Raw genomic sequence first — 23934 nt, forward strand, 5'->3', positions numbered from 1 at the left:
CCCCAAGGGCTCCTCCTTTATATATTCACACAGTTTGCTCTTTTAATTCAAATCTCTGCAAATGTCACAACTGATCAAAGAGGCTTTCCCTGACCATCCCATCTAAAATAGCATCTCCAGCTTGCTTTTCTCTTTGTCTTGCTTTAATTTGTGCCTGGAAGTTATCTTTAGCTCACTATCATGTATTTATTGTCTGTCTTCCCCATTAGACTATAAACTTCATGAGGAGTTAGTTATTCATAATTATCTAGGGAGGATTCTGACTACACTTAGATGCCTACATTCCCCATGCCCTGCCAAAGGCCAGGCAGCAGGGAATGCCTCTGCCTCCTCAGAAGGCAGCTGAGTGCATTTTTCCTGTACTTTTCCCCCAAACTCCTCCCTTATGGCCCATAAGCACTAATTAGATACAGATTTTGAATGGAGAAAATGATATCGCTGGAAAATGCTAGTCACATCTACGGAAAGTCTTTTCAAGTTGGTGCGTGTCAAGTTGTATAAAATATGTACTGGAAAAAATGAACAGTGAGCCAGGTGTGGCGGCGCATGCCTGTAATCCCAGCGGCTCGGGAGGCTGAGACAGGAGGATCGCGAGTTCAAAGCCAGCCTCAACAAAAAGCGAGGCACTAAAACAACTCAGTGAGACCCTGTATCTAAATAAAATACAAAAAATAGGGCTGGGGATGTGGCTCAGTGGTCGAGTGCACCTGAGTGCAATCCCCTGTACCTCCCCCCCCAAAAAAAATTAACAGTGAAATATATTTTATTCCATATTTGGTCTAGTTTTAAATTACCATGATTTCCTAATGCGTAGAGTGCTGCCATTTGAAGTAGGGCTACTATAGTTCATGTACTCTAAGATATCATTGTTTTAAGACCCCCGAGTTGAATATAAAAGTAAGAATGCACTAGTAAGAAAAAGAAAGGGGAAAAAAAAAGCTAACCATTATGCTATGACCCAGCACACTGATTTTAAGATACCTACCCATTTAATAGACATTAAAATATGTGTACAGGGAGTGAGACTAGGAATTGATAAAATATGGGATGTTGCTGTCTACAGTTGATCTTGTCTGAACCTTCCTCCCTCGACTGAAGGAGACTCTGGGAATTCTAGGGCTGTTCATCTCGGGTCTGACCATTCTCTCCCTGCTCCAGGGCATCGTTCTGGAGCTCCTGAAGGAGGCTATGGTGGCCAGCCTCAGCAACACCAAGGGCTTCTTGATTGACGGCTACCCTCGGGAAGTGAAGCAAGGGCAAGAGTTCGGACGCAGGGTGAGCTGTGGTGATGGGGATCATTCTAGAAGAAAAACAGGGGACATCATCATTTCGGTTGAGGAGTAAATTCAAAGTCTGTTCCTTTCCCAATTACGTTAATCAACCTTTCCATTTTGAATGGCAAAAACTCAACTCAAACTGGCCAAAAAAAAGAAAGCGGTGGGAGGGCATAGGGAGGGGGTCTACTGACTTAAATAACTAAAATGCCCAGTAGCAGTTCAGACTTGGCTGGATCTGGGTATTCAGATTTCAATGGTCTTTCGCTCTCTCTTTCCCTCTCTCTCTCGTATTTTTTTCCCATTTGTGTTGGCCTCGTTTTCTTCCTGTTCTAGTCTCATATCCTACCATCTAAGCGACTTCACACAAAAGTGTTTCTGTTTCCCAGAGGTTCCAGCAAAAGTTTTGTTATCCTGGATTAGATCGATCAGAGAGCCGTTTACTATGGCCAAGGGAAAGGTGAGGGAAGGCGCTGACCCATTGTGGAGGACCTCAGCCAGGAGGGGATGGGGGCACCACACCTGAGCCACATAGACTGAGCAAGAAAAAGCAAATTACCACAGGAAAAGTAGGGGTACCCTTACACAAGAAGACAGGGGAATGGATGCCAGTCAGGCAGAATCAAAAATACACACAGCTCCATCTCCCATCATCCAAGCTCCCCTACTCCTACATTCTCCTACTAAAGATGGTGGGTCAGGGACACTCCCATAGGAATGGTAAATACCATCCCAGCTGCCAGGCATTGAACCGACTCTGAGCTGGGTCCTATGCTACACAGTATATGCATTGCCGGTAACTTTACAAAGTCCAGGCAAGAAGGGTACAATTGTTCCAGTTAGAACCTACAAGAAATTCATATTTAAATTTATTTATTTACTTATTTACTACTGGGGATTGAACCCAGGGGCACTTTGCCACTGAACTACATCCCAGCCCTTTTTATTTTTTTTATTTTGAGACAGAGTCTCACTAAGTTGCTGAAGGTGGCCTCAAACTTTTAAGCCTCCTGCCTTAGTGCTGGGATTACAGGCTTGTGCCAGCAAAATCCATACCTACATAATTATCTCCTTAGAATAGTTTTACAATATTTTCAAATGCATTCTTTCATTTGATGGTTTTAGAAATAACCTTTTTAGATAGATGGGGTTATTGTCCTATTATTAAAGGTAATGAATTAAGCCCAGAGAAGTTTAATGACTTGTCCATGATCACACAGCAGATGACAACTTTCTAGTAAATGACAACTGCTGATAGGAAAGATTTGGAGAGAACCACCCGTAACCTCCTCTAACACTGCAGCATTGATTAAGGCGATTTGTGCTTACATGTCTCCTGGGATTTATTTTGAGCTCTCTCTGACCCTATTTTATGTAGCTTCCCTACATGGTATCTCAACTATCCACCTTCCCCTGAATTTCCTACTTGCAACCAGAATCAAAGAAAATTCTTCAGGTCCAGCTGGTGAAGGCAGGCATAGGTTGGGGAGGGCCGGGAAAGTAGTGTAGTGGAGCCTTATGACTAGATAGATTCTGGGCAGTCCTTAGTGGGGGACCCTCATGCACCAGAATTCTAATGAGCTTCTTTTCACAAAATAAATCACTTTAAAAGTGCAAGCCTCATTATACACTGACTAGTTTTTGACAAAATGGAATTGGGAGAATTGTTCTGCTTTTTATAATTATGGCAAAATATACATCATAAAATTTTACCATCTTAGCCATTTTAAAGTATATCATTCACTGGAACCAACTACATTCCTAGTATTGTTCATCATCTCCAGAACTCTTTCATCCTGCTAAACTGAAACTCCATACTCATTAAACAGAGTTTCCCCCTTCCCTCTCCCGTCCCCCCCCAACACACACAACCCCTGGAAACCACCATTCTACTTCCTGTCTGTAAATTTGACTACTCTAGCTTCCCCCTATAAGTAGAAGTAGTAGATTTATCCCCTTGTGACTGGTTTGTTTCACTTAGCAAAATGTCCTCAAGGTTCTTTCTTCTTGGAGTACATGTTAGACTCTCCTCCCTTTTCCAGGTTGAATAACGTCCCATTGGCCATAGTAAATGGTTCTGTGATAGGCTCACAACCTAATCCAGGATAATGAAGCTCAGCTCTGGGACTTTTGCTGGACCTGTTGGGAACAGAAATACTTTATTGTGAGGTCCCTTGGATGGTAGAATATAAGACTAGAATAGGAAGAAAATGAGGCCAACATGAATGGAAAAAAAGCTAAAGGAGGGAGAGAGTAAGACCATCATTGGACAAATCTGAGTACCCAGATCCAACCAAGTCTGAACTACCTACCAGTGAATATACCATGTTCTGTTTGTTTATCATCCTTCTGTGGCGATTTGGGTGGCTTCCAACTTTTGGCTAATGTAATTAATGATGCTTTGACTATGTGTGCACAAATATTTGTCCAGGTTCCAACTTTCATTTCTTTTGTGTATTCCCACAAGTGGAATTGATTGATCATATGGTAATTTTATTTTTAATTTTTGAAGAACTGCCACACTATCTGTGTATAGACATATTGCCAGCCAAGGTGGCTGCATCACTTTACATAATGAAAAATAATAATTTCTCCTCTCCTCACCCACACTTGTTATTTTCTGGGGTTTTTTGTTCCTTTGTTTGTTTGATGGTAGCCATCTTGTCCATCATGGATATGAGATGGTATCTCATTGAGGTTTTGATTTGCATTTCCCCCAATGATTAGTGATATTGAGCATCTTTTCGTGGGCTTTCTGGCCATTTGCATATCTTCTTTGGAGAACTATTCTTTACCCATTTTTGAATCAGGTTGTTTGCCTTTATTGTTATGTTATAGAGGTTTTTTTGTTTTGTTTTGTTCTGTTTTTGTTTTTGTTTTGTTAGCAGGGATTGAACCCAGGGATGCTTAACCACTGAGCCACATTTTTATTTTTTTATTTTTATTTTTTTTAGTTTTGAGACAGGGTCTCACTAAGTTGCTGAGGCTGACCTTGAACCTGTGATCCTCCTTTCCTCGTCCTCCTGAGTCTCTGGGATTCCAGGTGTACACCACCATGCCCAGCTGTTATAGGAGTTCTTTATATATTATAGATATTAACTCTTTATCAGATTTAAGACTTTGCACATATTTTCCCCAGTTTCACTCTTTTGATTGTGCCCTTTTGCATAGAAGTTTTCAATTTTGAAGTAGTCTAACTTACCTATTTTTACTTTTCTTGCCTGTTAGTCAGCTTTCCATTGCTATTACAAAATACCTGAGAAAGTCAACTTAAAGGAGGAAAGATTTATTTCAGCTCACAGTTTTATAGATTTCAGTCCGTGGTCGCTTGGCTCCATTGATTCTAGGCCTGTGGTAAGGCAGAACAGCATGGTGGGTAGGATGTGGGAGAACAAAGCTGCCTACTTCATGATAGCTAGAAAGCAGGAGCAGTGAGAGGTAAAAGCAGGCTGTGAACAATTTAATGAAGAACAGGGGTATTTTTCCTATACCACTTTAGAAGCAGAGCCTGTGTAAGGCTTGGGGTTTGAGGGGTCTCCAGAGGCAAGGACAATGTGGTCCAGTAGTCAAGGGATTGACAATGTGGAAACACATGCAAGAGAAGATGCCTTCCAACTGCTGCAGGGTCCAGGCTTTAGGGTGGAGAGTACCCTACCAGGGGATTTCACATTTTCTCTGTGAACTTAAGGTCAGAGGAGTCTGAGAGAGCCCCGGGAAGTCAGGACAAGTCATGCATTTGCTTTGAAATGCTGGGAAATAGAAGTCTTTGCAAATTGCTCTCAGAGGTAGTAAACTATTTGTTTGAAACCCTCAAACTGTTAAGGATAAAAAACATAGTCAGTCTCTCCTCTCCTTCAGCTACTGGGTGCAAACAACACAAAATTATCATCCGGTCCTTCTTTTGAAGCTTTTAAAACTAGATCCAGAGGCAAATCCCAGAACTTAGACCGATGGTCTTCTAAATCATTCTGAGCAGTAACAGCACTGTTGGGATCCATGTAAGGTTACATCTTTGAAGCACATCACTCATAAGGTCTGGACTCAGAAAATATGGAATTTTACCTCTGCCAAATATTAGTATGACCTGGGCAAGTCACTCAACTTCCTCTTCAGCCAAGTATTATCCAGTTTAGGATCACTCATTTTTTAACCACACTTCATACAAACCTTAAAATCTCTACTTCATGACCTCTCCCTCTATGGCTTACAGCCCAATGAAGCGTTCAGGGCTCTTTGTCGCCAATTGTTCTGCTCCCAGACTTTGGCTACATAGAAATTGAGATCATCCATGCAATCCTTTCTAAAGTAAAGCGAAACCCTCCTCCCATTGGGGCCCCATTCAGACACATTTCAGGATGTGGGAGAAAAGAAACCTAACTGGTACTAAAGGTGAGAGAGTCACCAGCCTGAGACTAGACAGTTTCAACCAATGCAAAACTTCATGATATCATTTCCAAAAAACATACAAGCATCCCGTTTCACTACTGAACTACGAAGACAGTCTTTTACTGCTGGGAGGAGCTTACAAAGATCAAGAGTGACACTGGTTAGTCCCCAGATACAATGACTTTAGAAGATTATATCAGTTAAGCAGGACATAAGAGAACATGGCTCTCCACAGTTGGGTGGTGTGCAGGTGCTTTAATCCTGACCAGAAAAACAAAGAACCTACAAACAGAAGGAGCTCCTGTAGACATTTTTATGTCCTGCAGGGGCCCATCGTTTGGACAGCCTCCTCCAAATTACAGGCAAGAAATTAATTTGCAATTTGGCAATGATAAATATAGACAATTGATTTTCTCCAAAGTTGCAGAGTAATCAGCTTGGCAGAGAGCAGAGTGAGGGTTTCTTGTCCATGCATCAGGTCTACAACTGCATTTGAAGCCCAATCAGGTCTGTAAGTGGTTTCAAACAGACTACAGAAGCAGCCTCACCAGCCTTTCTGCAGTCACAGAGATTGATGCAAACCATTTGTATTCTGAGAAAATCCAGCTCAGTTAATTAGACTGACATATTTGCATAGCTATAGCGGAGATGCAAGGTCCTTTGAGGACTTAGCTAACTGTATATGACATAGTGAAAGATAAAACAAACTCAAGTCTGTGTGTGCTTTCTCTATTACCTTCCTATCTTCTATCCCTGAGGCTCACACACACACACACACACACACACACACACACACACCCCAGGCTCCTTTTCCCCCACTAAATCAACAATCTGTGCCTTCACTTTCCAGTATGATATGCTGGGGAAGCGTGTGAGAGAAGGGACAGAAGGGATGTGAAGGCAGAGCTGGGCTTTCTGATCACCTTCCCGGTGAGAACCTACTTACAATGGCTTTGGTCTAACAGGCCTGTACTCAGAGCCTGGCTTGGCAACTCACTGACCCACAGGCAAGTCACTTAACTTTGCAGATCTCCATTTCCTTTTCTATGAAGTAGGATGAAAATAAATGTAGGTTGAAAATCAATCCGTCAGTGAGTATTGGAAAGATGGGGATGGAGTCCTTGAAAAGTGCCTTTTTCCATTTATAAACCTGAGCATGATATTCAATTAATTGTTAAAATTAAATAATATTTTTTCCAGCTATAGAAATAAAAATAATGTGGCTGGGTGTGGTGGTGCATACCTGTAATCCCAGAAACTTGGCAGGTGAAAGCAGGAGGAACACAAGTTTGAAGCCAGCTTCAGCAACTTAGCAAGACCCTGTTTCAAAATAAAAACTAGAAATAGAAAGGGCTTTGGATGTAGCTCAGTGGTAAAGCAACCCAACTTCAATCCCTAGTAAAACTTTCTTAATCATATAAAAATCATGTTTTGTGCATATATAAATATGACACAGGAAATTTCACCTTTATGCACAAGTAAAGAGAACCAATCAAATATATATATATATATATATATATATATATATATATATATATATATATATATACATATATACATATACACAAAAGGAAGTCTAGTAGAGAAAGGAGAGTGGGGGAAGGGAGGAACGACCAGAAGGAAAGGGAGGATCATGAGCTGAAATTGAATTCCATGTGTGTATGAGTTTATTGGGAGGAACCCAACTACTGTATGTAACTATAGAGCTCTAATAAAAAATAATAAAAATAAAAAATCATATGAATATGAAACAATATGCAAAACTATAAAACAAAGAATAATTAACCACCGATTAACATTTTGATGTATGTTCTTCCAGTCTTTGTTCTGCCATTGTTATATAGTTAAAATCATACAAAATATAAGAATAATAGCCATTATTTTTTGAACACTTACAACATACTGAACCAAATGCTTTACATATACCATTTGATTAATCCTTAATGATCCTATTCAGTAGGTGTCATTACCCCCATTTTATAGATTATCGTCTCTAAGAAGGCTGTGCACTTAGTCTGGCTGCCTGGGGGAAAACTGAAACACTTTCCTGTTGTAACTCCATCCCCTGCTAACAACAGCCAAGCTGAACACATAGGTATTGAAAGTAAAAGGCGGAGGCCTGCTCTGGGTTCTTCTCTCCCAGGAGACTGAGCTACAATTCTGTCTTTAGCTGGAACATGAACATGATATTCCTGGGTGTGTGAATGATGGCATTACTGTCCCTCTGCCTGACTACTCCTCACTCCCATTGGACTTCATGGGCAGAAACATTAGTTTTGTTCACATATGTAATCTAAGCTGTAGTCTCTTAACAGAAACTTTGAGTCTAGCCAAGGGACTGTGTAGTTGCTTGGGTCCAGTTGCTTGTGATTGTGGGGAGCCTTGAGAGCCACTTTGGATTTTCTACTTGAGATTCTCCCACTCTTCTGACTTCTGTTCACTGCAGAATATTTGTCTGTGTGATGGTGGTGTCGGGGGTCGAAGAGATGGTGGGCAATGGAAGGGGAGCGTTTCCTCTAGGGCAGTGTCCTTCAGACATATGGGAATGACCCAGAGATTCCTTCCTCAGGGAGGTTCCCCAAGGGGCTGTACCTCTGAGTGGGAATCACAGAAATGGTTTTTGTGGCTTTGTTGTCAGTCATTGTGGGGATGTAAGTAAGCATGCTGGAGCCTGCACCTCAGGCTAAAAGCCAAAGTGGGGCTTCTGACTCTGGCTAAACCCAAATCTGACCAATGGGATTTTACAGCTCAAAGGATATATATGTTGCAAAGGCCTACATCAAATAATGTTAGCCCCCAATTATGTAGTGTTTGACATAGACACTTTACATGCATGAACTCATTTACCCTCACTATACTCCTGAGAGGCAGAAACTAGGGTTAAATTCATTGTAAAATGAAAGAACTGGGCTGGGGATGTAGCTCAGTTGATAGAGTGCTTGCCTCGCATGAACAAGACCTCTGGGTTCAGTCCCCAGCACCCCCACACACACACAAATAATAATAATAATAATTGGCAAATCTTACTGTATGTTAATTGTACCTCAATAAAATTGACACAAAAATTATTTTTTTAAAAAACATGAAGAAACCATTTGGGTCAGAGAGTTATTCTCCACAGAAGAGAGTTCCTAGGTGCATGGAGAGTTCCTGCCCATTGGTAAACATGGCCTAACCTGTAATCCCACTCCACTGGAGGAAAACTGAGGTGGGGGTCAGAGGAGAGCAGGCAAACATCCCTCCCTCCACTTGCTGGGATTACCAAGGCCAAACCATTGTTCCAAGCCCACTGAGGAGTACAAGGACAAGTGCTGATCCCAATTGAATATCAAAAGGCAGTGAGAGCCAGATTCTGAAAAATAGGCAACACCATGCATGCCAAGTCCCCACTTCCTTTCCCTCCATCCCATCTTCTTCTCCTGCCTCTGTGTGCCCACAGAGCATCTTGCCTGAGGCCTATTCTGAAAGCCCTGGCTCTTCACAAGGGTGAAGTTACAAGGCTTTTGAGGTAAATGCAGGTGGCTCAGGCCTGTCATTAACTAGTTCTTACTGACATTAAGCAAATTAACTCTTTGGAGCTCCCATTTCCACGACTTAAAGTGGAGATAGTAATACCTCCCAGCAGGGGTGCTAATGGGTCTAGAGATGGTTGTCTCTAAAGCCCTTAGCTGAGTCCATTCAGCTGCTGAAATGTTGTTAGAGGATCCCAATAGCCTTCTGTTCTAGAACACCAGATCCCAGTCAATGAGAATCGGCCCCAAAGCACCAAAGAGGCAGAGAGATCCAGGACTACACAGACTACAATTTCCTAGGGACTTACTGCAGAAGTATGGTCCCAAGTACCGGTAAGACCAGGTGGATCCCCATGATTTGGGTCAGGAAGACAGGGCCTATAAAATGGCTGCATCCAAACCATAATGTACCTGGCTAATCTTCAGCTAATATGAAAGAGAAAGGCCAGGGTCTGGTTTAAGTGCTGCATACCTCTTCAGTGGTTTTGTTTATTTATAGAATGCTGGGAGACTACATAAAGAAGAGTGACCAGGGTGACTCAGAGGCCACCATGGGAGTTACGACTCAAAGTAGCTGCAATCAGTTCAAGCTGAATCCTTACACCTTTGAAGGACATTTGGGCTCCAGTGGAGGGTCCCTGATACCAAAGGCAATGAAGAATCCAAAGATGTGGTGACAGAATTCCAGGGAAGCAGGCAGGGTGATGGTATCAGGGCCTTCGTACAGACAAGGGCGGAGTTCTCTGTTCTCTTGCCCACTTGATGTTAGTGGTAAACCACGGTGTGGTGGACAAAAGGCATAACTAGCAGCCAGAGAAATACTCCAATGGACTTTGTAAAGTTACATATTAAAGCATCTTGAAAAAACAAAACATTTCAAAGATTTTAGTAATAAAATTAAAATGTGGCGCGGGTCCCTTTCAAATGGAATGTGATGGCTTGACCGCTTTGTGCAGAAGAGAGCACTGATTACAGGAAAGAGAGGTCAAGCCCCAGAGTTTTAGCCCAAGGAAATGGCTGGGTAGGGCAGCTTCTCAAACTCTCAGGCTGTGAAGCATCACCTGCGGGTCTTGGTCAGGTGCTGGGCCTGAGACTGCTTCTAACAAGCCCCCTAATTATATGCTGATGATCCACCCACCACACTTAAGAATCAAAGCAGCCTTTTTACCCAGCACTTATTTTAGTCCAGAGGGTCATTAATGCCAGCTCCCACTTAGATACACATAATCTCTCTTTGTGCCTGAATGATTCCAGAATTGTCTTTCCAGCCCCCAAGAATGGCCTGAAAGGGACCCACACAGGAACTGTTTCAGGGAGACCTCTGTGACTGAACTGTGGACTGCCTCCCACACTCGCCCTCTGCTGGTGAACAGGGATCATTTTCTCCCCAACTCTCACCCAGCCTTTCTTGCTGTTCAAATGCTCATTTTTCCCTTCCAATACTACAGACAGAAAAATATGACATGCTCCAGAGGCTTGTTTCATTCTTGTACATTTTGGAGAATTTCTCCACTCTGCTCCTTAAAGGACCTTCCACCCTCAGGGGTGAGTGTGGATAAAACCCTTGTGGCAGCTCATGTTTCTCTGTGTGTCCTAAAAGTCTTCCTGTGCCCCAGCTTTCTTCCTGCCCGACTCCAGGTACTTTCTGTAGGGAAGTGACAAGCCTGCATTCACTCACAGCCTGGGCATGGCCAAATCAGGGGAGCAATGGCTTCTTTTGATCCATTGAGGTTGGGGTGAGTTGTGGAGTCATATATGGTATAATCCAGAGACACCAGAAACAGATCCGTTAAGAGAATAGGGAGCCGGGCATGGTGACACATGCCTGTAATTCAGAGACCTGGGAGGTTAAGGGAGAAGTATGGAAAATTCAAGGCCAGCCTGGGCAACTTAGCAAGACCCTGTCTCAAAGTATAAAGGACCAGGGATGTAGCTCAGTGGTAGAGCACCCCTGAGTTCAATCCCCAGTGCAAAAGAAAGACACACAGAGAGAGAGATGGGGAAATGGAGAAGTTCAAGTTACAGATTATATTATCATTAGTCATTCATTTAAACATAATCTCCTTTTATGTGCAAGAATTTGGACAGGAAACAGGTTTCTTAGCCCCTACCCACTAAGATCAGACCTCACTAGGGGAAATAAGCATAATAGCTAAGCTTTGTGCTTACTATTTGCTATATGCCAAGCAGTGTACTTACATTACCTTCATTTTCTTTAATCTTCACAACAATCTTATGACCACCCTTATTGTACAAATGAGAAATTCAAGATGCAAAGACATTAGGTGACACTTTAGTGAATCATAAAGTCTAGTGGTTTAATAGAACAGCTAGTTATTATTGCTCATGGCTCTGAAGTTTGATGGGCTCAGCTGGCAAGTTCTCATGTGGGGTCCCTAACATCACAGCAGTCAGGCAGTGGCCAAGGCTGGGTGTGCATGTCTGGGGCTGAGGATGGGGCTGGAGGTTAGCTGGCATCTCTGCCCATGTGGCCTCTCCACATAGCTAGCTCGGACCTCACCACTTGGCAGTGACAAGGTAGATAGACACTGAGATGGTTGCTGACTTCCCCTACAGCAAGTATTCCACAAAACCAAGCAGAAATCACAAAATTCCTTAGAATCTATATAATAGTATGTGGCATTATACCATTATATTCTGTTGGTCAAAACAGTTATAAATCAGCTCAGAGGGTAGAGGAATAGACTTTACATATCAATAAAGCTTCAAGGGGTAGAGGAATAGACTTTACATATCAATAAAGGAATAGCTTATAAGTAAAGCAAGGTAAGGAATTAATCAAGTCCATCTTGGAGATAAATCACCGTACCAGGATTTGGCCCTAAACAGCCTGACTCCAATCTTTGCATGCTCAGCCATTATGCTCCCTTCACCCCCACACAGTATCTACTGGTGACTAGAAGAAGTTGTAATGGTGGTATGGAGAAGGGAAGTGATTATCACTGACTCAGAAGGTCAGGGAAGGTTCCTCATAGGAGCAAATATCACACCCCACCCCACCCCTTCAGTGTGAAGGCCGACTGTCTGCAGTGGGGAACATATTATCCCGGCATTGTGTGCCATGATCTTAAAGCTGAGGACAAGAAACAGCTCTTAGACAGCATACAGAAAGGGACTGACCCGGAAATGAGGAACCCTGAAGTCTAATCCCTGCTGTGCCTTGATATCATTCTGGGCTCTTGAGAGGACCCAGAAGGCCAAGAAATGAAAGAGATGAGGGCCCCAAGCCTCTCAGGACATCAGCAGAGTGGAACTTCTGACGATCTGTGCTCTGCTCCATCCACCTCAGATCAGAGACCCACACTTGGTGATCTGCATGGACTGCTCGGCAGACACCATGACCAACCGTCTGCTCCAAAGGAGCCAGAGCAGCCCGCGCATGGACGACGCCTCCAAGACCATCGCCAAGCGTCTGGAAACCTACTACAGAGCATCCATTCCTGTGATCGCCTACTATGAGACGAAAACACAACTACGGAAGGTGAGTCATTTCACGCTCTCCCCCGACCCCCAAAATGAGCCATTTGCCCCTTTTCAAGAAAAAAGTCTGGGAAAGATGGTTATGGGATCTGGAACTGCATGCAACTGCAGAATTGGGCCAAGATATGAGCTCCTGACTTTCTTCACCATTGTCTCAATCAAAAACAGTTATCTGTTATATAAACTAACAAAACTTGGTCACAGATGCCATTATACTTGCTGAAAACTGCCTTTTCCAAAAGAGAATGGGTGGGACATAAAGTCTCTGCCGTGGACTCTGGATGACCTCGGCTAGACAGGATTATCTGAAAGGTCTCTTCTAGATCCAAGATGTGATGCCTTCGAGTTCTAGAGTTTACATAGTTCATGATTGGCACTTGGCTCCTTTGCCTCAATTTCTTGCAATAATTAATATTCTGGGGAGAAGCAGCGTATGGGGCCAGGGAAGCAGGTAATAGGTGAAAGAGGGGAGATGCCGTGGGGAGGTGGTAGTTTCAACTTAATGTTCATGAGTTGTCACCGAAGCTCAGGCACCATCATTAATACAGGTATTTGGTAAACTGGTTGGTCCCTTTGCTTCACTCATTCCATGGCTGTGTGTCAGGTGCCCATGTTCCACACGTTGCTCTAGTTGTTTAGACACAGTTCTTGCCTACATAGCTTAAGGGGTTAGTTGGGAGATTGACACACCTGGGATTACAGGATAGGTTCAAAGCAAGCACAGAATGCCTCTTCTCTAGTCTGAGGAAAGGTATCCAGGAAGGCCGCCTGAGAAGTACCAGGCAGAGTGTCCACCAGGTGCCGTGTGGGGAACAGGGCACTCCATGCCGAGGACACCCCGAGTGAAAAGGTCAAGAGGGACACATCGCTCCACTTGACTGTGAAACACACCAGGAAAACAGGGACAAAGATGGGTGTGGAGAGGAGAGCAAGGACTAGATCAAGAGGAACCACTAATTGCCCTTTGGGTGATGGGAACTACCAGAGGGGGCAGATGGAATCAGGGCTCCAATCTAAAAGCTCACCCTATTGCCTTGGGCAGAAAGGATACAAGAAGGTAAGGCTAGGATGCCCCCGGGAAGCTGTGGGAGATGTCCGGAACAAAATCCTGAGGCCTTCCAACCAGGTGAGAGAGTGGGGCTCTGCCTCTTGCTAATCATAGGACTTAGAGGCACCAAACAATAAACAGTCAGACTTATCTCAGAGATGACACTGTCAATTCCTTGGGAAAAACCACTGGGAATGAATTCATATCTTCTAAACCTGCAATGGTCCACTCTCCAGAATACTAAGAAGCCCTGGATATACTGAAAGGTGCCTCTTAATATAACTCGGGATATCAAATGCTTCCTGGAATGCTTCATGTAACCTCTTATTGCCACATAAAGTGAAGACTAAAATCTTCAAAAACAAACAAAAAGTGCATCATATAAGAGCGCAGTCTTAAAAATTCAGGGTTGAAAAGGCCTTTCCAGATAGGTCTTCTAGTGATTTTGTGCAGCCTGGAACACACACCGAATTTTCCAGGTAGAAAGGAATTTCATACTCTTTCAAGATGCATAAAGATGAGAACATCTCTAAGGAATTCGGGGTTTAAACTAATCTCAGAGTCAGAAAATCCCTTTTCTCTCTCTTAAATTGTTCCAACCTGAATTCTACAGATTCACAAATGACTGGCACATGGACACAGGGCTAACAGATCTAAGAGAAATCTGACTTCTGGAATCCACCTTGGAACTTTCTTAAATTCTGAGTTTCTAATGGGAAAGGAAAATTCCAGTCCCCTTCAGATCATCTCTTCAGCTTCCCCTGCATTTTGGAGATGCTGGCAGCGGGGTCTGTAGTGAGGTAACATTTATGAGCCACTCTGCAAATATGTAAAACAGACTCCAGCCCTTGAGCCTCCTGGGGGATTGCCAGGAGAAGCTGCTCTGTCCCTCTGCCTGAGCGTGTGGCTCTCTGCCACCCATGCAGATAAAGCCAGAACTTATTACACTCCCGGGGATAGGAGTGTGTGGCACAGGTATACCCCAGGTTTCTGCTTTCGGCCTCTCTCATAAAGGAAAGCCTTGCTTACCCTCTGGAAAAGAGGACTTTCTCCATCTTATCCCTTCCTCCATGCACTTCAGGCAGACGCCATCAACTCAGTGGTGGCAGAATCTGGACTCAGCAGCACAGAGCAACCCAGTGGACTAGAGTCACCCACAGGAGGAAGCTTTCTTTCACTGTGACTGAGAGAATTTATTATTGAATAAATAACTGAGGTGTAGCATTCTGGGTGAAAAGCACCAATGCTAGCCAAACACTCCCTGGTGGAGACATCAAAAAGCCCCTGACCCAGTTTGGGAACTTTGGTGAGTCATTTCATTGTTTAGCCTCTCAGTTTCTCTTCTTAAAATAAAGTGGGTAGACAGAACATACTCTCCTGGAATTCTCCAAGTCTATCACTCTACAATTGTTGGGGAAAATTTTTTTTAAATCTAATTACAAAAGTAATTAATGCTTATTCTAGTAGAAAACAGCTGGGTACAGTAGTGCACCTATAGTCCCAGCAATGCAGGAGGCTGAGGCAGGAGGATTGCAAACTCTCAGTTAGTCTGAGTAACTTAGTAAGAGCCTGTCTCAAACTAATCTTCCCTCCCTCCCTCCCTTCCTTCCTTCCTTCCTTCTTTCCTTCCTTCCTTCCTTCCTTCCACAGTGATTGAACCCAGGGGCATTTAACCACTGAACCACATCCCCAGTTCTATTTTTTTTTTTTTTTTGAGACAGGGTCTCGCTAAGTTGTTTACAATCTTGCTAAATTGCGGAGACCAGCTTTGAACTTGCAGTCCTCTTGCCTGGAATTACAGGTGCACGCCACCACGCCCAGATTGCTGTGAGTTTTTAAAGCATGATTGTGACTATAGAGAATATCAATCTGGACTCCTTGTGTGTAATAGGCACCCAACCCAGCTGGTCTGACCTGAAATGAAAGGAATGCCACCAAATGCCGACAGCTGGCCCTAGAGCGGTGGGACCAGATTTAGCAAGCTCCCAGCTGAAGCCCTCTACGTCTCAAACATTTCTTTCCCTTCTTCTTTAGAATATGGTCACCTAACCATTTCCACATTCCCATGTTTCCCTGACAATCTCTGATTCCCAGTTCCAAATCCCCAAGGGAAATTTTCTGATGGGCTTTGCTCTACTTAGGATCTAACTGATCCTATTAGGTAGGGACAAGCAGGTTGTCACCGGGGCTTTTGCAAGCTCCTGTGGGTGGGGACAAGGAATTCCCAGAAAAGGAGGGCTTGTGAGCTGAAAGAAACCACAGAGAATCTCTGTACCTGAGAGGTACAGAATTGCATAAATTGGTATTTACAGCCTCCCTTTTGTCTAAGCACAAAAGTAAGCAACTACACATTGTTTAAGAAAGAAACTAAAATATTTGCGCATAAAGACTAAAATTATCCAGGTTTCTTCCACCCAAAGATAATCATTAATGAACATCATGATATAATTTCTTATGCTTGTTTTTCTCCATTTTTACATATGATTTGCATGTTGCATAATGAGCCTAGACACACCTCAGGCCATAGATAAAGAGGGCCTGATAACAGGTGAGATCTTACCTTGGGTTACCTCTTACTTTTAATCATTTAAGAAAATAAAAAGAGAACAGTCATTCATTAAATGTGGGGTTTACAGATAGAGAAAATCAAGTTCCTTTGGCAACTCTGCCTCTGTAAAGGAGAGAATAAGCTTTTGTTGAGCTGCTCTTTGGCTGCCATGTCCCCCTTGACAAACAGTGTGGCCAAGTTTAGTCTCCTGACACTGCAGTGCTCAGTGTTGTTCCGGGTGGTCATTCAGCCTGACTGGATGTACTGTGAACTGAGGGAGAAGGAGGGAGGAATGCAGTTTCCAGTAATAGGGAAAAAGTGAAAGTAGAAAATCCAGTTTCACCTTGGATGCAAAATCCACTTGAGAATTCATAACGTTAGGGTCTAGTAGTAGCAAAGAGAAAACCCCAAATTACTTTTTGCCTTGATTTATCTGTTTTGAATTCTTAATTTTGATTGTTCTCCCAATTGATTAAAGTAACTCTAACTTTTAGTTCAATTTCTCTGTGTACATCTGAGAATGTCATTGTGATGGCTTTATACACAAATGAGAGTTTCACTGGATATAAAATCTAGGTCATAATTATTTGTCTAGCGTAAAGCACTTGAATTTACACACATGAGACCCTGGGTTCAATCTTCAGTACCAAAAAAATAACAATTAAATTTTTTAAAAAAGTAATTATTTTTCTACCAAAAGATAGTAAACATTGCTCCCTTGTTTTCAAGTATTCAGTGTTGCAGAGGAAAAGGCAGAGACAAATTTGGAAGTAAACTTGTTCAACTTTTTTTCAAATTTTTAAAAATTTTCTTCATGTCATGCAGGAATTGTGTCCAGATATAAGTCTGTTTTTGTTGATTTTTAATAGCACTGATGACACTTTTTATAACTCCAAAAAGACTTCTCTAATTAGCTTTGTTTTGTTATTATTGTTGAACTTGTTTCTGTTGTTGATGATAGTTTTGGTTTTGCATTACCCAGGAATCAACCCCAGCACCTTGTTCATGCAAGCCAAGTATTCTACCACTGAATACACCCAGTCCTATTTTGAGTACTTTTATGTACCATTGCTCCTATTTTTCCTCAGGAACACACCATTCATAGATCTCCATTATTTGCCTCCCATAAAAGCACAGTTCAATAGAAATATAATGTGAGTCATTTGAAATTTTCTACTAGCCACAGTAAACAGTAAACAAAAACAACAGACTTTATCAACTTTTGGTGTGTATTTAACATTTACAGCACATCTCAGTTCAGAAAAGCCACATTTCAAGTACTCATGAGTTACACGTGGCAAGTAACTTCTATATCAGAGAGTATAGTTCTACATTTAGACCTACACTGCTATTATTTTACCATCTGCTTTCTAGGAAAAATCCCACATTTGTCTTCAACATTTTTTTTAATTGTTGATGGACCTTTATTTTATTCATTTATTTATATGCAGTGCTGAGAATTGAACCCAATACCTCACACATGTGAGGCAAGCACTCTATCACTGAGCCATATCTGCAGCCTTGTCTTCAACGTTATTGATCCAATTGTTTACATCATTCCTGATCTCTAGCCAATATTGATTTTAGTTCTCATGTGTATTTTATTACCTTAGCTCATTCTTTTTCCCACATGCTGTTGTTTTTCCAGCCTAAGCCCATTCTTATTTCATGATTTCCTGATCTTGTTTCATACCAACCATGTCCTCTTACACACTATTTAAGCTAGCAACAGAATACATTAATTGATCTTCCTGTGTGTTTTTATAGCACTCTATTTTTTTTGTCTGTGTCTATCATGCTTTGTTGTAATTACTTCTTTACTTCTTATATCTACCAACAGAAAGTAAATGCTCTGGTACAAGAGTTATGTCTGTCTTGTTCACAGATTTATCACCTCTGTAGAACAGTACCTGGCACAAGAGCAGAAAAATGTATGTTGTATTATTTATTGTTGAATATACAAGGAATTTGATTTCAAATTTTTCCAATTTCTGTATTACATGGTTTTCAGAAGTGTTATCTCCTTCTGAATTGTGCGTCTTTGCCTTTTTCTGTGGTATTTTTCAGAAACACTAGTCTGTTTTAAGTTTACTTTTGGGATCTGGTTATGTATTATTATATAACAAAGTACCCAAAATCCGGTAGCACAAAACAACAACCATCATTTGATACTCATGGTTTCCATGTCTCAGAAACTTGGGGAAAATATCATGATGTTTGCAGCTTCTGCTGAAATAACCTGAAATGGCCAGGGAGACAGATTCAAAAGGCTTGGAGTCACAACAACAGGAGCTGACTTGTCCACTCCAGAAAGAGTTCTTCTGGCACCTTAGCTGGAACTATTAACCTGAGCACCTATGTATGATGTTTCTAGGATGGTCTGTATTTCCTATATAGCATCACTCTTGGGGTCCAAAGGTAGAGCCCAACTGAGAGCATCCCATGACGACATATTCCAAGGGACCATGGTGGGGATTCACGTGGCATTGCTTCAACTGCATTTTACTGATTACAAGCAAATTGCAAAGGACAGCCCAGGTTCAAGGAGAGAGAGATTATACTTTCTCTCTTGATGAGGGAGGGCAAAGTCTCATTTAGAAGTGTATGTGAAATGGGATATATTATTGCAGCCATCTTTGAAAACTAAAATCTGCCACATCCCCCAATTCAAGTGTGGAGGGGAAGGGGAACCCCCCAGACCTGCTATGAACACAAAGGATATGCAGATCATCTTTAGTGTGATCATCCTTAGTGCAGATCATCTTTATGTGCCTCAACTCCTGGTGGCCCTCAGTACTAGTCATGCTCAGATCTCCCCCGGAAGCAAGTGAGGGTGTATGGCTCCCTCTGCAGCTGCCAGTGTCTGAGAGGCTTTCGCCAACATGGAATTGCCAGGCTGAGGTATGGCAAGCAGGGGCCTCAGCCCCCATGTGCTTGCTCCCAGATATAGTCCCGTTTGCCCTCCTGTACTTGGGATGATCCTTCAGGTTTTAGATGGCCCCCCTCTCCCTCGTCAGTTGTTCTTTTGGTAATTACAGTCTTAAATTGGATACAGAAAAAAGATGTACTGTTTGGGCGCAAGGAAACTCTCCCCTTCAAAAGTCAGTTTACTTGGCAGAAGGACAGATGCTTATTATTCTGGACGTTTACTGAGTCAGAAGCACATCATGCCTATGCAAGGCCCTAGGTTGGATCCCCAGAACCAATAGGAGAGAAATTGGGAAAGAGATCACGGGGTCTAGTTCCATTGGCAATAGGTAACAGTCCAAGTTTTCAAAACTCCTATGACTGTTGACCTTTTTCTGGATTTTCACTGGTGTTTTAGTAGGAAGCTGGCAGAGGCTGTCTCAGGGGATGCTTGCAGGCCCCCACACAAGGTGTGGGTAGAAACATTTCCCTGGAGAGTTTCTGAAGATCAGAGGTTAGAGAGGAGAGTATTAACAGGTGACTCAGTGGTCCTACCTGTGTTTAAACTGTCAAGTGTTCACATTAGTGACGGGGATTAGATTTATTTCAGATTTTTTTTTCAGATTACTTAAGTAATCTTATAATTACTATATTATTACTATACTTATAATTACTATATTATAATTACTATAAGTGAAACTTACAGAGGTGCGTGTGTGTGAGCACGTACCCATTGCATAAACTCCTTTCAACTCTACTCCCCTCATATAACCAAAGTGAACAGTTCACCGTGCATCTTCCTACCCTCCTCACGATCTCCTCTTCCCCTCCATGCCCCACCCCACCTTGCACATGCACCCATTCTCTTTCTCTCTTTGACGTCAATCTACTATGTGCACACACATACCCCGGTGGTAAGGGATTCTAATTTCATAAAAATATTTCCATCCCATACACATTTCTCTAAACATCTCTAGGTCAATACATATCACGTTGATGTTTCTTTTTGAAGAGTTTTATAATATGGCATAACATAGATATTCTATGGTTTTTCAACTAAGTTGTTCCTAGTTTAATTTGTCTTTGTCTATTACTAACAACAATGCAGTGAACAAACATCCTTCATTTGACTTTTTTTCTTTTCCTAGAAAAGACTGCTGAGTGATTTTAAATAGAGATTTTTAAAAAATTCGTTTCTACTTTCTTTCCTCTCTATATTTCCCTAAGAAGAGTGCTTTGAAATATAAAAAGGCTTTGGTACTTCCCAGTTTCTTGATGTTTGGCCTCTTTTGTCTCTTTTATGTCCCACCTCAGCCAATTTACTTACCAGTTTAGGAGTCTGAAGGCATCTGAGTTTTTTTGTTTGTTTGTTTTTGTTTTTTAAGAATTTTTTAATATTTATTTTTCAGTTTTTGGTGGACACAACATCTTTATTTTATGTGGTGCTGAGGATGGAACCCAGCGCCCAGCGCATGCCAGGCAAGCGTGTTACCGCTTGAGCCACATCCCCAGCCCCGCATCTGAGTTTTTAATCTGGATCTGCTCTGGTTGAAACTAGCAGCCCAGATTTGAACACAGTGCGCGTGCATACCACTTATCCAGTAAAGAGAACTGTGTGTTAGGAGACTGACTTAGAGGAGCCCTGATATTCTGTTCCCTCACTTGACTTGACAAGTTAAGCATAAATCTTCACCCTGTTTCTGGGAGACTTAAGGAATTCCTTCTTCATGACCCTGCTTAGCCTTTTCTCTGCCCCCTCCTGTCCTGCTCTTCAGATCTTCCCTAGATTCCTGCAGAGACCTTTGGGTTCCCTGCAAAGTTCACTGCACCCTGGGGGTCCTGTGACCTGAGTTGTGTTACTGAGTGCTGTCGCCTCCCAGAAGAGCTTACAGAAGAGAATCCCAGCCTTTGTGCTCATCTGAACACGTTTTCGACTTTGTTCCTCTGATGTCACTTTAATCATATGGTGGGTTTTGCCTTCGCCTGTCTCCAGGTAGCCCCTTCAAGCTAGCCCCTTCACTTGAACTCAGAACCTCTCCAGGAGCTACTGTCCTGGCTCTACCAGCAGAGAGTGAGTGCCTTCCTAGAGAAACTCCTTCACACAGTCAGCAGACATTTATTGGGCATATCTCCTGGCTAAGGCTTGCTGGGAACTCAAAGAGGAAAAAGCATGTGAAACTCCGTATCCACAGCAAGCTGAAAGTGAAATAATAGTTTACAGAATGCTTTAGGTCTTGGGGGACATAGAGCTTGGGCCTAGGGAGGTAGGAAAAGGCTTTAGAATCTGGATTCTGAAGGGTGAATAGAAGTTCCTGGCAGATGGAGAAGAGGATACAAAGGCACTAACGTGAGAAAGAGCCTGGTAACGCTGGCACAGGATACAGTGCCAAACAGATGAATTAAAGTAGTGGCAGATTAGATGAAAAGGCAAGGTCAAAGCCAGTCTTCAAAGGACTTTGAATCCGCTCATTCCTCCTTCATCCAGTAAATTTGCTAGACCAGCACTGCCTGTAGAAATATAAAATTGGTCACATATGTAATTTAATTTTTTTCTAGTACAAGTCAAAGGCCACATAATGAGATTTTGGTCAACAATATAATGCATGTTCAACAATGATCAGATAATCCCAGCTACTCGGGATGGCAATGCAAGGCTAGCCTGGGCAACTTAGCAAGACCCTGTCTCAAAATAAAAAGTAAAAATAAGAGGCTTCGGTGACTGGGGCTATGGTTCAATGGTAGAGTGCTTGCCTAGCATGTATGAGGCACTGGGTTCGATTCCCAGCACCACATAAAATATAAATAAATAAAATAAAGGTATTGTGTTCATCTACAACTAAAAAAAAAAAAATTTAAATAAAAGGGCCAGGGATGTAACTCAGAAGTAGAATCTGCTTAGCATGCTTAAGGCCCTGGGTTCAATTCCCACTATCCAAAAAAGAAAAGAAAAAAAAAAAATAACAAAGACTATATGGCCTAGTTTATATAAATATAATCTATGATATTTGCAAAATATCCCTGATGACATATCTCAGAATGTTGTTAAAGCATTGCAGTATAGTCACATAAACAAAAAATAAGAAGTAACAGATGGAATTAATTTATATATTTATTTAACTCCATACATTTTATTTTTATTTATATATTTTATTATCATTTCAACAAGTAATCAATATAAAAATTATTAATGAAATTTTTCTATATTTTTTTGAAAATTTTTTCTATATTTTTTGAAATTTTTTCTATATTTTTGAAATGTGTCTTCAAAATCTGTTATTCTGGGCATATTTCAATCCAGATTCAAATTTTCATCGGAGGGGCTGGGGTTGTAGCTCAGTGGTAGATGCTTGCCTAGCATGTGTGAGGCACTGGGTTCGAGACTCAGTACTACATAGAAATAAATAAATGAAACAAAGGTCCACTGACAACTAATATATATATATTCATCAGAAATACTAGAATCATTATATTTGTAAAATTGACAGTTGGAAAGGTAGATTTCACATGCCCAAGCTGTTCCAAACGTATTTTTAAATTTCCTGATAACAGAATTAAACATCAGTTTTTGAACTTGTTTAATTTTAATCGTACCAAAAATCTGGATCCTTGGTTATATTATTCACACTTCTAGTGGTTTAAAGCCACATTTAACTGGTGACTCCCACATGACATGGTCCTAGCCTGTCATGGGAAGTGTGATGTGAATGCTGGAGGGAACCAGTAGGAAGCTATGCACAGGAAAAATGAGCAGATGTGTTCTAGAAAGTCACTGTTATAAAGGATGGATGTTCTTTTCATATCTGTGAAAAGATCTGTTTGAGAGTTAAAACTTAAGACAGAATGGAAAGGAGGTGGAGAAAGAAGGAAAAACAGTACCTTGAGACACTGTCAATGGACACATTTCAAGTGCTTTGGAAAGTCCTGTTCACAGAGAAGCCATTGACATGCAGATTATAAATCAACCTTATGTTTTTGCTGTGTGTTGTCTAAGTCTCTCTGAAACAAGGTATGTAGAGTCCTCCTCCTTTCTATAGCCTTGAGCATGAGGGGAAATCTGTGGTCTGACTGGACAAGGGAAGTGGATAGCTCCCCAGGAGCAGCCTGTCACATTACCTTTGCTTTTGAAAAACACATCTAATTATGTTCCCCAGATGCGCACAGGGACCGCAGAGCCCAACTGTTATCCTCTGATCTCGAGGGTTCCCTGTGGTGTGAAGTGGTGTCTGGTTTAACAGAGGACAGGATAAAAAGATGGTGGTGACAGACAACAATCCTAATCCACTCCAAGACAGCTTGGGTTTGTCCCAGAAAACCCGTGAAAAACAAAAATAAAACTCAAAGTTTTGAGCAGTGTGGGAAATCTAGGAAGAACACAATTAGACTTGGTCAGTGTTTGAACCAGCCAACTGTTATATGAGTTACAAATTCATAGAGGAGACAAAATGTGCAGGTTTCAAAGCAGTGTACCTGCTGTCTTAATTTAACACCATGTTCTGCTGACTGCTCTACTTTTTCTTCAAGAAGTTGGGTGAAAACATGAAAATTTACTGTCTCCTGTCCATTTGTTTGTGACTTGTTAATAAAAACAAACAAGCAAACAAAAACCAAAAAGACCCTCTTTCCTATACTGATAAGGAGAGCCTGGTGACATAGTGCACACCTGTAATCCCAGCTGCTCAGGAGGCTGAGACAGGAGGATCATGAGTTCAAAGCCAGCCTCAGCAATGATGAGGCACTAAGCAACTCAGAGAGACCTTG

General features: G+C 41.9%; 1 protein-coding gene and 1 long non-coding RNA gene across 3 annotated transcripts in view; one reads left to right on the forward strand and one right to left on the reverse strand.

The window, feature by feature from the left end:
* Ak5 (adenylate kinase 5) overlaps positions 1–23934 on the forward strand; it is a 265150-nt gene that overhangs the window by 234670 nt on the left and 6546 nt on the right. For both annotated transcript variants that reach the window (XM_046443172.2, XM_046443171.2), the window contains exons 12-13: positions 1159–1275; positions 12483–12674. In XM_046443172.2, the coding sequence (XP_046299128.1) occupies positions 1159–1275; positions 12483–12674 (309 nt within the window). The remainder of the gene's footprint in view (positions 1–1158; positions 1276–12482; positions 12675–23934) is intronic.
* On the reverse strand, positions 789–15263 carry LOC131424144 (uncharacterized). Its single transcript, XR_009226693.1, has 3 exons — positions 14751–15263; positions 6904–6980; positions 789–1300 (listed from the first exon to the last, which is right to left on the reverse strand). It is a non-coding gene; the product is annotated as an uncharacterized LOC131424144 (long non-coding RNA).

This window comes from Marmota monax, unplaced genomic scaffold, assembly GCF_021218885.2.
Source record: "Marmota monax isolate L192 unplaced genomic scaffold, Marmota_monax_Labrador192_F-V1.1 WCK01_AAM20220418_F8-fsc00046, whole genome shotgun sequence".
Classification (NCBI taxonomy): Eukaryota; Metazoa; Chordata; class Mammalia; order Rodentia; family Sciuridae; genus Marmota; species Marmota monax.